At 42.1% G+C, this 13,903-nt stretch overlaps 1 protein-coding gene across 5 annotated transcripts; it reads left to right on the top strand.

The window, feature by feature from the left end:
• Window positions 1-204: 204 nt before the first annotated feature.
• On the top strand, window positions 205-13,190 carry c18h2orf42 (chromosome 18 C2orf42 homolog). Of its 5 annotated transcripts, XR_008830369.1 has the most exons (12): window positions 205-316; window positions 2,006-3,171; window positions 3,345-3,464; window positions 3,625-3,726; window positions 4,921-5,025; window positions 5,129-5,236; window positions 6,112-6,212; window positions 6,935-7,097; window positions 7,174-7,400; window positions 8,651-10,433; window positions 12,851-12,995; window positions 13,098-13,190. XR_008830369.1 is itself a non-coding variant. In XM_056404367.1 (10 exons), the coding sequence occupies exons 2-10, from the start codon at window positions 2,055-2,057 to the stop codon at window positions 8,660-8,662; spliced, it is 2,055 nt and encodes a 684-aa protein (XP_056260342.1). In that variant the 5' UTR covers window positions 205-316; window positions 2,006-2,054; the 3' UTR covers window positions 8,663-11,421. The 5 variants fall into 5 exon arrangements, 3 of the variants coding, with proteins under 3 accessions (XP_056260342.1, XP_056260341.1, XP_056260343.1); XR_008830368.1 differs by having other exon boundaries at window positions 12,851-13,117; XM_056404367.1 differs by lacking the exons at window positions 12,851-12,995; window positions 13,098-13,190 and having other exon boundaries at window positions 8,651-11,421.
• The last annotated feature ends 713 nt before the right edge of the window (window positions 13,191-13,903 follow it).

The raw sequence follows: 13,903 nt of genomic DNA, 5'->3' as shown, positions 1-13,903 counted from the left end.
AACTTTTAATTCTCTTCCTTTCCCCCACGTTTTAAATCGATTTCTGTAAACTCAGTCATCAGTGTACGTGAACTACAGCTCCCATGATTCACCGCTTTCCAGAGCGCCAGAGAACCCATCCTCCCGCCTCCACCCTTTTTTTTTTTTTCCTTTTTCTTTTTTTTTTCTTCTGCATCACGTGATCGTCTCCGGCCAATGGGGAGTGTCGTTACAGGCGCAATGCGGTTGTCGGGATGTAAGGAGGAATGGCGACGGTCGAGACGTTTTTTGGAGGCCAGAGTCGAGCTGGATTTGACCAAACAGAAGCGGATCACAGGTAGCTGGAACATTTGATTTCAAAAACACACAGTAAGATCATGAGCTAGTCGCGCAGTGACTTCACAGCGAGGAGGTGCAGCACGTTAACGGACGCATGTCGTTTTAATTACAGTCAAATTGTCAGCAAAACTTAAAGAGGGCAGTGGCGTGTTAATTAAAGTTTAATAACATAAAAATAATTTTTTTAAAATATATTTTTGAACTTCAGCTTTATTATTATTCCTGCAGGAAATTAGGTTTGCATGCAACACTCATGCTTAGTGTACACTGATAACAATGATAACAATAAATAAAGCCATAAAATATACAGTAAATATAACAGTAGAAAGTAATTTACTAAAGTTCTGTGCTTTCTTGAGTATTTCCATTTTATGCTACTTTATACTTCTACATTTCAGAGTGAAATATTTCTAGTCCCCTACATTTGTTTAACAGTTATTAATACTTTTAAAACTAATATTTAACAAGCAAACATATGATCAGTTTCTAAATTATGATGCACCATCACTACATACTAATGATTTTCATTGTTGATTCATCTGCAGATTATTTTCTAGATCAATTGATTATTTATGTTGGCTATAAAACGTCAGAAAATTGTGAAAAAGGCCTGTTGTAATTAACTTCAGATCTTCAGATGTGTTGTTTTGTCTGAGTAGCAGAACAAAAACCTAAAGATATTCAGTTTATTATGATTTACTACAAAGAAAAGCATCAAAGTTTCACATTTGAAAAGCTGGAACCAGCACCTTTACCTATAAAATAATTAAAAGTTAACAAAATACCAAATTTTTTGGTCGATCGGCTAATGGTTGCAGCTCTGTAGATTGTACCCAACAGTATTAAAAAGCATTAACAGCTTTAAAGTGCCACTGACATGTCAGTATAGTAATAATAATGATCCGATACTTAAACATGAGGGAGGCCATTCTGCATAATGAGTTTACCTTTGATATTTTAAGCCAATTGTGTTACTAATTAGTATTTTATGAACGTAAAGGATCTGAGTGTGTCTTCCACCACTAATATATAAAAAAAAGAATATTAAAAAGAAAAAGAGAATAAGATAAAATAAAACAATGTACCAATAGAAAATAAAAACAGCAGCAGATCAAGCAAAAAAATAGAAGCATCCTGCCCATAAAAAGACATACAGAGCTAAACGACATAAAGTGCAGGTGTGTCAGTCTGTGTTACATGAAAAGATCCAGTGTTTCAGTGGCTACAGGAATAAAAGAGCATAAAAGAAGGAGGAGGTCAGACCTAATGATAAACCTACAATACACAATACAGTAGGTAAGAAACCATGGGTGGGTTACTGAAAAGGCCCAATGGGTACAGGCTCAGGGGCCCGAGGGGTCAGGGGTCCCTGGTTTTCACCTGCAAAATATCCCAGAAAGAGACACAAAAGCAAAAGTAAACACAAAGTGACAACAAAGAAATGCAAAATGATACAATATCACCACAAAAAGATATAAAACGTCTACAAACTGATGCAAAATAACCACAAACGCCTTTTACATGTCTGCACTGAACAGCTTTAAAGAATCAATGGAAGTATTTGTAAGTGATGCTGCGCTCGTGTCTTTGGTTTTTGGTCACACCAAGACATAAAATCATCCACATCAGACTCTGTTGTGCACAAGATAATCATGATGTTTATGGTTTGTTTTCCCTCTTTGTGAAGGTTTGAATCCCGTCACTTCCAGCTGAACTCTCAGTGATAGCGTCCCAGAATGGAGCCTGAGGTGACGGCGTCGTCCTCGTCGACGCTGGTCTCGTCCTCCGCTCCGCAGACCTCGACCACTCAGGCCAACCTGGCAGCAAAACAGCGAGACAGCAGGAAGACCACATCCACCACTCCCGCCTTTCTCTCCAACCTGGGGAGGGCCACCCTGCGGGGCATCCGCAAGTGTCCTCAGTGTGGCGTCTACAACGGCACCCGTGGGCTCAGCTGCAAGAACAAGGCCTGTGGGGTGTCCCTCAGAAACGCCTCCGCGGGGGCCAGAAACGGCAAGAAGTGTGCAGTGGAGGTGGTGAAAGTGATAATAGACAGTGAGGAGAGAGGCGGGAAAGAGCGCGAGGGGGGAGGAGTCCTGGGCGGCGGCTCGGGCGGAGGAGTCCAGGTGTTTTCAGTGTGTCACAGAGGAAGAGGAGCCACGTCTACACAGCTGGGTTTCGTTGAGCTGGTCCCCACTGACACCGCCATAGCAACAGGTGACGGCGCCACCCTGCTAACCCGCATCAACCTGGGCCGCTGCTTTTTGCCTTCCTGCAGGCAGGGTCAAAGGTCAAATCAGGGTGAGGCAGAATCGGCGACGGCCAATTCCAAACAGTCCTCCGACAGCCTCTGCATCCACATCAAGCAGGCCATCGAGTGTCAGAGCCGCGCCACGCCGCTGACCTTAAAGAGCTCCGTCCTGGAGGGGCTGCAGGCCTCCATCCAGGCCAGGGAGGAGCTGTGGAGGCTGGCCACCGAGTCTCCAGGACCCCTGGTGCAGCGCGTTTCAAAAGACACCCTGGTGGTGAAGTGCCACACGGACTCCCATCATCCTCTGGGCCTGCTGCATCTCACTGTGGGTGCAGGTGGACTGTCTGAGGCCTCGAAGAGTGAGAGGAGGGGTAGAGAGACGCAGCAGCAGGGCGTTTTCCACTGCGCCTGTCAGGTCGGCAGCAGCGGCAGAAGAAATAAACCAGGTGCTGACGGAGGAGGCGGAGCCACCGGCTCTCATCCTCCTGCCGGCTCGGCCACGCCGCAACCCTGCCTTCACTTCTACGCCTGTGTGTGTGCCTTTGCCAGCGATGAGAAACTGGCTTCAGAGTTTGCTGCTTTCATCAACTACACCCCCAGTGGTACAGTAACTGAGTCTGTCCCTCTCAACCTGGGTTAACAGTTAATACTTTGATATTTTAGGAAATACACTTGTTCCAGGCAAGAAAGTAAAAAGCATGTTTCCTATAATGTCACATTTTTTGGTTTCAATAAGACGGACTGCTCGTGTCTGTCTCTGTGTCTCTGCTCTCAGGTGTGCAGCAGAGTGTTTCCAGTAGAGTAACTGGTCCCAGTGAGAAACCTCTGCATCAGGCCGAACCAGTCAACTCCCATCACAAAGTGAAGAAACTTCGCCTGGATGAGTCTCTCTCTGGTGGTTTCATCATAACATCTCCTGAAGGATTTAATTACATTTATGGCTCATTAACGCAGGAAGATTCTGCACAGCATGTTTGTCCTTCCTTCTCTCTCTTGTCTTATCTTTTCACAACCTGTCCTTCTTTTCATTTCCTGCCTCTGTGTCGCCCCCTCAGTGGCCTCTGCCTCTGGGGTGGGGAAAGAGGGAGTGTCGGCCTCCGGCCTGAGGAGAGCTGGTCAGAGGAGAACCCCTGGTGCCGGGGGGCCGAAGGCTCCAGGTGCTGCCCCCCTCCCTGCCTGTCTCACCACTGAGCCCACTCCCTCTCTTGGCCTCTCGTCTCTCTGCTGCCTGAATCTCTCTGTCTGTCACGGAGCCTCATATCGTCTTCGACATCTGCCTCTATCTGTATCATTCCTCTGTCTAATCCTGCAGCACTAATCCTCATCCATTATTGAAGAGTACAGGGTCTCAGTGTGGTGGACACCCAGCATATTTTAATGTTTAATTTGCCACTGATAAAACCAGGGTGTCTGCAGATCCTGACAAGTCATTGAAAAGCTTTGATTTCAGACCTTAGGTATTAAAAAGTCTTAAAGGTCCCATCCAGTGTAAAGGTCTGTGTCCATGTGTAGTGTGATTATAGATCAGGTCTAGCTTCTATATTAATACTGTGAAAGCATCAAAGCCTCAGTCCACAGAGAAATGCACACAGCCTGTATTCAGAAACCGAGCCTTAAAACCAGCCGTCAGGACTTCTGGAACTTTGTGATGTCACAACAAAGCAGTCGCCAAGCCCCGCCCACATGGACCCACCATCCAAAACTTGCAGGATTTTGTTTCTCCTAAAATCTGCTCTATTTTTATTGGATCACTCAGAAAACCATCAGAGAGGCTCAGAGCCTCCTCTCTTCTGATTGGCTCACCAACCTGTTGTAACTAGAGCTCCAGAGAGAAGCCTGAGAGAGGAGATGTGAAACTACACTGAGATGGTTTTTGGTTCTTAAAACCACAAATATATCTTCTTATGGATCAACACTTCAAAATAAAACACAGAAGAATGATTTTAGTGCTTTTTCAAACCTCTGATCTTTTATGAAATTAATATATCTACCTTAAATAAATAGGTTATTTTAAATATTCTGTTCATTTATCCATCCATTTTTTACTGCTCATCCAGGTTCAGGTCGTGTTTAATGATTAATTAACGATACTATTTGGAATAATTCATGGCAACTGTGATATCAGTGTCAATAAGTAACTGAAACAGGCATTAAATTGTATCTGTGTGACATTTAAAAGGTTTGAATAAGTGAAGTTCAGAAACCCTGAAAACATTTAAAAGCCTTTAAATTGAATTTGACAGGTAAAATCCTACAGCGTTATGAGCTTAATATCATGGTGGTAGAAACAGAAAAGATTGAGTGATAAGTTTTGTGCTGTTTGATCTAACTTGTGTGTGTGTGTGTCTCAGGGAACACGCAGGCTGTGGACGAGCGCACTGTCACGCTGGGTTTCCATCAGTGGCTCGCCAGTGTCACGGAGAGGATCCACCAGACGATGCACTACCAGTTTGACGGTAAAGCTAAAGCACATTCATGAGACTAACCAGACGATAAATCAGCTCGTCATATCTGTCATTATTAAATGATTTATTGTTGTTGTTGTTGTTTATGCACCAGGGAAACCGCAGCCTCTGGTCTACCACATTCCCCAGGAGTTCTTCAACGCGCTGCAGCACCGCCTGTCGCTCGGATCCAAGAAGAGGAGGCTGCCGAACTTCACAACCGGTGGGAGAACCAACTCGTTAGATTATGTCCAACAGAATTTTTAATGAGACCTCATTAGTTTGGTCATTTCTCAACAACAAGTGTGTTCATGGAAATCTAAATCAGACCCAGATTTCTGAGCTAAACCCAGCACCACACGTTTACACAAGTACTGAAGTGCAGGTTTGAGGAACTTTCACTTTTACTTCTTTTTCCATTTTATGCCTCTTTATATTTTTACTCCACTACATGTGTTCGATTGCTGCAGTAAATGCTAACTCTTCAGATAAAGAGTTTACACACAAAAACATATACAGCTTCTAAAATACAACATATTGTCAAGATTAAACCAGAAGCAAACAGATCTGAAATGGTTTTAATTAAAAAACTGTTAAAAGTAAAATTATTCAGCATTTCACAGAAACAGCGATTAGGGAAAAAAAAAACAACAACTTTATTTATAGAGCACTATTCATACAAGAGACTGAAGGCGGATTGAAGGACAGTCCAATAGACAATAGAAAGATGGAAGATGATGAAATATTTAAATGAAAATAAAAACAGAAACCAGTAAGAAATAAATAAACAGGTTGCAGCAGATTTGTGTTTTTTCTTCTTCCCTCTCACATTAATCACCTCATGACCCCTCAGATTTATCTTGGGCCCCTTTGAAGGAGCCCTGACCCTTAGGTTGGGAACCAGTGGACTTCACTCCTGAGCTGAAGTATTTAAAATCAGCTGCAGCTCCAACAGCGTCATTTGACAGTGTTGTATTGGTGCTTTTACATAAGAGCAGGATCTGAATTCTGCTTCCACCACTGGACGAACAACCGCACAAATATGTGAATAGATGTGGACTCTCTTGTTCTCTCTCTCTCTCTTTGTCTCTTTGGCAGCGTTTGTGAGAAACGACGGACTTCCTCTCGGCTCGTTCTCCAAGTACACCTGGCACATCACCAACCTCACGCAGGTCAAACGCATCTTCGACACTCCAGAGGTAAAAACACTCTCCCCGTCGCTCTCATGACGCGCTTTAGTTTCCACTGAGGTCGATTTCAGAATCAAAACAAATCATTTTCCAAATCCTATTCGACTTTCACGATCTCCCGTCTTTATTTATTTTCCCCAGTTACAGAGAAATAGCCTCGCAGTTGCAGAGTAGTGGCTGAGAACCCTTCCTCTCCCAACATCCTTTTTCTTTTCCCCTTTGTTTTAAACCATATGTGTCCAATAGAAGTTCCCAGAACTATTTTACAATCAGAGAAAGGGATGTGTATTAACTCAGGTGTGCATAAACATGTTGGGAGACAGTCCAGTAAGTTTCAAGACCAACAGACAAACAACTAAGAGACAATTCATTTGTTGACTCCATCAATTGTGGCCGTGACGGTTGTACATGGGAAACACATTTTGACCAATCAGGTTGATTTTCAGAGTCAAACTGAAACCGAAATCCAGAGAGAACACCTGAGCTGATGAGATATTTACATTTATTACTGTGCAGTTTGTTGAATTGTATTGCAATATATCATTTTTTCCACCTCATTTATATCAATGAGTGCAGGCTAAATCACCTGTATCAGCTGCCACGTGATTGGCTGATTGGATATTTGCATGAATAAGCAGGTGCACAGGTGTTGCTAATAAAGTGCTCTGTGAGTGTGGACATGTTCTGACCTCTTCGTCTCTCTCTCTCTCCACCTCACATCTGTCCACCAGTTGCCTCTGGAGGTCTCTCAGAGTTTTGTAAAAAACGTCGACGGCTCGTATTCACGTTTCCGCTGCCCGGAGCCGCCGCCTGAACCCGAGCTCCCAGACGGATACAGGACAGATCGGCCGCAGGCCATACGACCCATGGAGCTCCGCACCTTCCTCAAAGTCGGTGAGTGGCGGAGTGTTTTCAGCCGTGAAGCCGTTGCGCGGAGCTGTACGTGTTCACGCTGCTGTATCTCTGGCAGGACCGGGCACGGCCGACCAGAAGGAGGCCAGTCCGTTTGTGATCGAGTGGATCCCGGACGTTCTCCCCCGCTGTCAGATGGGAGAGCTCAGGATCGGCTTCGAGTTCGGCCACCAGCAGAGCGGTCAGCCGGAGCACTGTGACAAAACGAGCGCGGCGGAGAAAGGGGGTCGGAACAAGCCGGACTCCACCCAATCCAAACACACGAAGGCTGTTGAAATCCTTCAGGTGGTTGTTTAAAGGCTCTTCAGTCTCTTCCTCATCATCAATCATTGATTTTTAACTTCAACACTTGGTCATTGAGACGTTTCTGATATGGATTGATATTCCTCATTGACATATACAGTGGGACTCACCCATATGTCCATGTTACATATGTTTGGATAATCAATAACCACGTCCATTATACAGTATAATATTGATCAGTACTCATGTTAATGCCTTTTCCTTAATACTAAATATGCACAAAGTATCACACAGTAAAAACAAAACAAAAAAAGAGGTATATTTTTAAATATACAGTATATATATTTTTTATAGCAAATTAGCAAAACATTTTTTTTACAAATCATACAACCAGTTAAGAGCATTTTAAAAACAATCATGTAAAATTAATGGAAATAGATGTTCATCCATTTCCTGACTTTTCCCAAAGGTGTGTTTAAATCTTCAGAGAAGGTTTTTTTTTTTTTGTCTCGTTTGTTGTGCAGTGTAAACACTGATAAAATAAAATAAAATAATCCACATTTAATAGATAAAACGCTCTTTACTGTGCAGTGGTGGAAACTATATTGAGTATTTCCATTTAATGCTGCTTTATTCTTCCGCTCCACTACGATTTAGAGGGAAATATTTAGATTTTTACTCCACTACATTTACCAGTCAACTATTGTTACTTTAAAGATAAACTTTAAATTAAAAAAAATATAAGATAAACTCATAAAATACTCAGAGCCTCCTCTCTTCTGATTGGCTCACTGACCTGTTGTTACTAGAGCTCCAGAGAGAAGCCTGAGAGAGGAGATGTGAAACTACACCACAAATATATCTTCTTATGGATCAAGAAGAAAATATGAAACCTTTAACTGTTAATAATAACTTCTAATGCACGAATAGGTAAAATTATCCAGATATTTTACAATAAAAGCAAATATTTCAACATTATATTTAAATTTGCAACAAACTGAACTTATTTGAATGATAATACGAGCTGGTTTTGTCCTTCACAAAATAAAAAAATAGGTGTGAATGAGTCCTGTAGGTATTAAACAGGGAAATTAATTGTTTAATCTCGATGCAAACTGAATTAATCTCATTATCCCAATTTATCAAGTAAAACATAAGGAGATTTTGCCGATGAGACTTATATATATATATAAGAATTAGATTGACATGATAGTGGATACCATGAAATTATATTTATTGACATTTAAATAAAGTTTTGGTTGTATGTAACATTTTCCTGGCTCTTATTACAGTGGAAGTACTAAATGTGACCAGCAGGTGGAGGCATGCACCTGCCTTCACCAACAGGGGACCGGCCTAACAAAGCTTTTCCAGCAAACACAAGTGGAGGAAGTGGAATATCTGAAAAGACTATTGAAACTGCCTTACTTTGAGGAAATCAGTGTAACCGGTGTGTCGCTGCGCTCTGCTTCTGTGTCACAAAATGTTCTAATATGGAGGAAAATGAGGTGTATAACTGCATTTCATAATTTGGCTGGATCTGTCTTCCTGCCTTCTGGGCATCACAAAGCAGGAATTACACACTCGCTGTGAGATGTATCGCTGGAAACATCACACACGCTTCCCAAATGTGTCCAAATGTTCATGAATTAATTAAGATTACAAGTTAATGCCGTGAGAACATCACGCCAATTTATACGCACTGCTCAGAATAGCAGCTTGCACACTGTGTATCTACATCAGGGGTGTAGGCGTATGAAAACAGTGCCAGCCCCCGGCCCTCGTTCCTCCCTCACAGGCCCCCAGGACATCAGTGTGAGTACAGCCTCTGCCTGCACAGGGGGGCCCCGGCTGCCAGACAGCTCTGAGCCACACATTTAGCTGTTTGTGTAGCCTGTCAGTCACAGCGAGGGGAGACGCATCAATCCTGCTCCTGGAACGAACAGCAAGCACATTTTGACAGGGAGACTTCCTCTGTCGCCGGAGAGATGTGTTATAGACGGAGACAGCAAAGGCCTGAGAGGGGAGGGAGGGGGTAGAGAGAAAGAGAGAGGAAAGTGGTACAAAAGTTATTAAAGGGTGACCCTGTCTCCTGCAACACAAAGAAAACAATCTGTAGCTGGATTATATTCAGGCAACTCACTTTCTGAATAAATGAATGAATGAAGCACTACATTTATTAACAAAGCTCACCACTGTCACACCAGAGACCAGGTTTCACATCAACATTAAATTCATAGACTTCATTTCTCCCATTGACTCGTCCCATAGTTTTTACTCCGACAGTGGAGGTTAAATAAAAGTTGACTGAGCAACACAGCTAATAATTAAGCTACGATATTCTTCCGTTTAGGACTCAGCACAGAAGACGAGTTCCTCAATAGCATTCATTGATTTTATTTCATTTATTTGTTTATTTGATAGGGACAACACAAAAAAATATAAAATAAAAATAAAAGACAAATTTTGCTGCTGACTGGGTGAAAGATGATCACAGAACTGGTTTGATTTAATGTTTGAGATGAATCTTAAAGGTGGGAGATGTAGGACAGTCCCTTGGTGTAAGTAGCCATATACTGACAGACTATATAAAAATGGACCTCGACTCCGGGTCTGGAAAATGAAGCCAATGCGGAAGTGCCTTGAACTTGCTTTCTATCCAATGACCATCATGGCGACTCCACTGGTTGCAAAAAGAAGTCTGATTGTATTGAAGTCTGTGGGGAAATGACGCTACTTGTCACTTACCTCAGTAAACGTTTTCGTTATGTGTTTATGATCTGAATCACTAGTTATACAGCAATACAACATGATGTTCATTTTTCAAATTATGGTCCTATTTAAAAGAAAATAGACGTTGAAGAAGCGTGGGCGTGGCTACTGCGTCATAGACACAAAGGGGGACCTGCCTGTTAATCCGGATATGACGTCAGCGATGTGTCGGACATTTGACTTGTTATTGTGTTTTCAGTTCATCAAAGTTAGCTCTAACATGTTGTCTGCCTGAAAATGTCTTGTTCTGTGTTCAGTTGTTCTAAAAGACACTCAGAGGAGTCGGCAGTTCAATTTCTTCCGGTAAGTACATTTTGTTTTAAGCCTATTTTTTGCTAGCCAAGATTAGCATCCCTGTTAATATCACAGTTCAGGTGAAGATGCACCTTGCTAACCAAGCTAGCCAGCTAATGCTAGCATTAGATGATAACGTAGCGATTGCTATGCTAACGGTACTGTGTGCCGCTGGGCAGGTAACCTGTGTCAACCTGGGTTAGTCCGTGTAGGTGTTCAGTCAAAACCCAATAAAAAGGTGAATTTAATCGACGTTAAGCTAACGACGTTTGGTTTGTTGTGTCTCGCACATGTGACCCAGTTTAAGTGATCTGCATTGGTGTAATGTGCAGCATTAATGTTAGTTAATACATTTAAAGATTAAATTAAGTACAATACAAGTTAAGATAACGTGACGTATACAAAATGTAGACAAATATTCAAATAGTCATATAGAAGATTAACTGTTTCCATTCATCTGGTTGTGGAGAAGGACTGCATGGACATCCTTAGTTCTCTAATGTGCTGTGATGATGATGATGCTAGAAAACCTCCCAGTTCATCTTCCTCTGATGAAATGACAGACTAACTGCTGATGAGTTTGTTTATTATTCTCTCTTCAGTATTCACAGGTTCAGTTTCTTACCTGCAACTTCATTTCTGCTGTTGTTGACGGGTGATGGTAGCAACACTTTTAAGAACAGAATTTATAAATATTAAACTGTGATTAAGTGATGGATCATCTTTAGCACTGCCACCACCTCCACAGGTGAAAGTATTTACCAATTAACATCAGCATGTTTTTTGATCCTTCATTGTCAGTGTTGTCGGACAACATTTAAACATTTATGTTGATTAAAGCTAACGTAGAAATAGTCACACAAGACTGTACGTGTTACTATTGTGAAAATTCATACCAGATGTGTTCTATAAAAACCATCAACAAATTTAAAGCAAGAGCTTCATAAATAACTTTATTAGACATTATAAACTACATTAATTTAAACAATTTACAACACTGGGGACATGTATAAAAGAATGTAATAAATTGATTCATTAAATACTGAAGTGTACAATTTACAATGAACTGTAACTTTAAAATCATAAATAAAAGATAATAGTTGTGGATGAAGTTAAAGCTAAATTTCACTGTCATGTAAGTTTACATAACAAAAAGAAGAAGTTTAATCAACAGTGCAACAGAATCTTTAGTAACAAGTATAATCATTATTCACCATGAGTCTTAATGTGTGAGACGGTTAATATTTATTTGCTCCAGTAACAATCTCCCTCTAAATAAGTGATGCTGTTGGAACAGCACAGTGATATTAACTATAATGGCTGAGTACTATGAAATATGAACTCTAATGTTTTAAACTATTGACAGTTTGTTACAGCTACAGTGGAGTGGATAAATAGTATTTACTCATATCATGGCAAGAGTACTTGACTTAATGATTTTGAGATTTGGAAACACACTTTTGCACATTTTTGTGCCTTATGGGGATATAGTGGTATTGCTTTATTACAGATCAACTTCTGTTAGGGCGTGTACGTTTGTGTGGTTGTGGGGACAAATTTGTGTTTGAAACCAGTAGTGTGAGGTTATTGTGGCCAGTCGTGACGGCTTCAAAAGACTCTTTGAGGGACACCTGCAGTGACTGAGGTCAGTGTCAGGATGAGTCTCTAGGACATGAATGAAACTGAAAGTAATGTCCTTTGCACAGATTGAAACGTGAGGAGTGAAGTACACGCACCAAACAGCGGGAACATTCAAAATTTCTCCAGAAATTTTCTAGTAATTTTAATGTTTTCCTCTACCGGCGCAATCTTCTGTGGTTGTGTCATCAGTTCTGCTCTTTCTTCTTCAACTTTCTGCGTGATATAAAAATATGTCCAACTGAGCGGTGCGCAGTCACCTGGGTTTTAAAGTGTGTTTTGTCTGTATGCTAATCAGGCTAAACGGACTCCGTGATGGATTGGTCGGAGCAGAGACAGCTTCTCTTATTGGTGCAGCAATGATCCTGTCAGTCCTCACCACAGCTGCAGCCGTTTAAGCATCAGAGGAAGAGAGTTTAAGAGCCCGGCCTGCGGCTCGCCTCTGTACCTCCTTTGTGAACATTTGTGTGTAATTTGTGATTTGGTTTGAGATGCTGGTAGTGATTGTTGGGGAGTGGGTTAGGTTTAAAATTGTGATTGTGCATCACACCCTTAGAAAAAGACTGTTGGACACATTAGGAACAGGGGTGCTGCTTCTTGTGTTTTTGGGTTGGTTAGAATCGCATAGTTAGGCTCTTTGTTGGCTCCTGTTCTCCTACTTCAGTTGTCCTCTTGCCTTGTTTGTATTTTTGTTTACTTATTTACCCTCCTGGTTATGCAATAAATTAAATCAGTAAATTTGATTTACCAATAACACCTGGTTTTATGTTGCTTCCCTTTTCCCCTAGCTGGGTCATAACATAAAGACTGGCCAAATACAGTGACTGGGAAGACATATATACATTTCATATACAGATGCTAGAAACCAACATGGCAGCAGTGAACTGAAACCTGGCCCTGTGAACAGTCCACAGTCAGTAAGTGAAATACTCGGTGAGTTAAATTTCCCAGGCTGTTGTATCTTCTTTGCTTGCAGAAATCAACTACCCGGTACTGGATGTCTGTCTCACAGCATCAGAGGTTTTATTTTCTCAGCAAAGTGGTTCAACAAAGGGTTTATATCTTGATGCTTCATGGGAACAGTGCAACATCTACTGGCCTGAATGCAAAATGGGCAAATACAAAGGTTTGTACATCACAAATTGAATGTAAGTATAAGGGAAAGCATGATTGTATTTGTGGTCATTCATTCTAAAGGATTATGTGGCCATTAGAGAGGCAGTGCTGGCCAGCCCGAGGTTGATGGCTCAGACCAACATCCAGCTCTTTGAACTGAATTGAGGACTCAGTGGTGAGAGTTTGTCATAAAGCTGTTGGTGTGTTGTAATCTGTTCTGTAATTTATCTTTTAATGAAAGCTGAAAATCCTAATACAGTCTGTGTTTGTCTGTGTGTTCCAGGTGCTGGCCAGACTCTCCCTTCAGCAAAGGGTCTGTCCTTGGTACAGGTGGGACAAGGACAGACCTTTAACTTCAATGTCCCGGAGGAGCAGCCTGGATCCTCCAGCAGAGGTCTGCCTCCTCCTCCTCCTCCAGACGATGAACAGCATGGCCCCTCATCCAGTGCTGTTGGTCCTCCCCTAGCTCCAGCACCACTCCCCTCTTCTGTTCATCCACCTCCTCTGCCTGGACTACCTGTTCCCAGGACCAGAGCCTACAGGAAGAGGAAGGTGACCTGAAGCTGCTGTGGCAGAGCGGGGGCCGCTGCCTGGAGGAAAAACCCTCCGGCTGCCAACATCATGCATCTGCAGCAAGTGTGGCCAACCCAGAAGGATTGACACTGACCTCACTCACATTGCAGGTGTGTCACACTTTGAGACTGTTGGTGGAAAGACTGTGGAGG

Source organism: Seriola aureovittata, chromosome 18, assembly GCF_021018895.1.
Source record: "Seriola aureovittata isolate HTS-2021-v1 ecotype China chromosome 18, ASM2101889v1, whole genome shotgun sequence".
Taxonomy (NCBI): domain Eukaryota; kingdom Metazoa; phylum Chordata; class Actinopteri; order Carangiformes; family Carangidae; genus Seriola; species Seriola aureovittata.
Note: the sequence above shows the minus strand (reverse complement) of the source record. Positions and strands in the feature narration are given on the sequence as shown.

Coding starts and splice junctions, on each gene's coding strand:
- c18h2orf42 (XM_056404367.1), top strand. CDS start 2,055: ATGGAGCCTGAGGTGACGGCGTCGTCCTCGTCGACGCTGGTCTCGTCC. Junction 3,727..4,920: donor CGGGGGGCCGAAGGCTCCAG/GTGCTGCCCCCC, acceptor TGTGTGTCTCAG/GGAACACGCAGGCTGTGGAC. Junction 7,098..7,173: donor CCGCACCTTCCTCAAAGTCG/GTGAGTGGCGGA, acceptor TATCTCTGGCAG/GACCGGGCACGGCCGACCAG.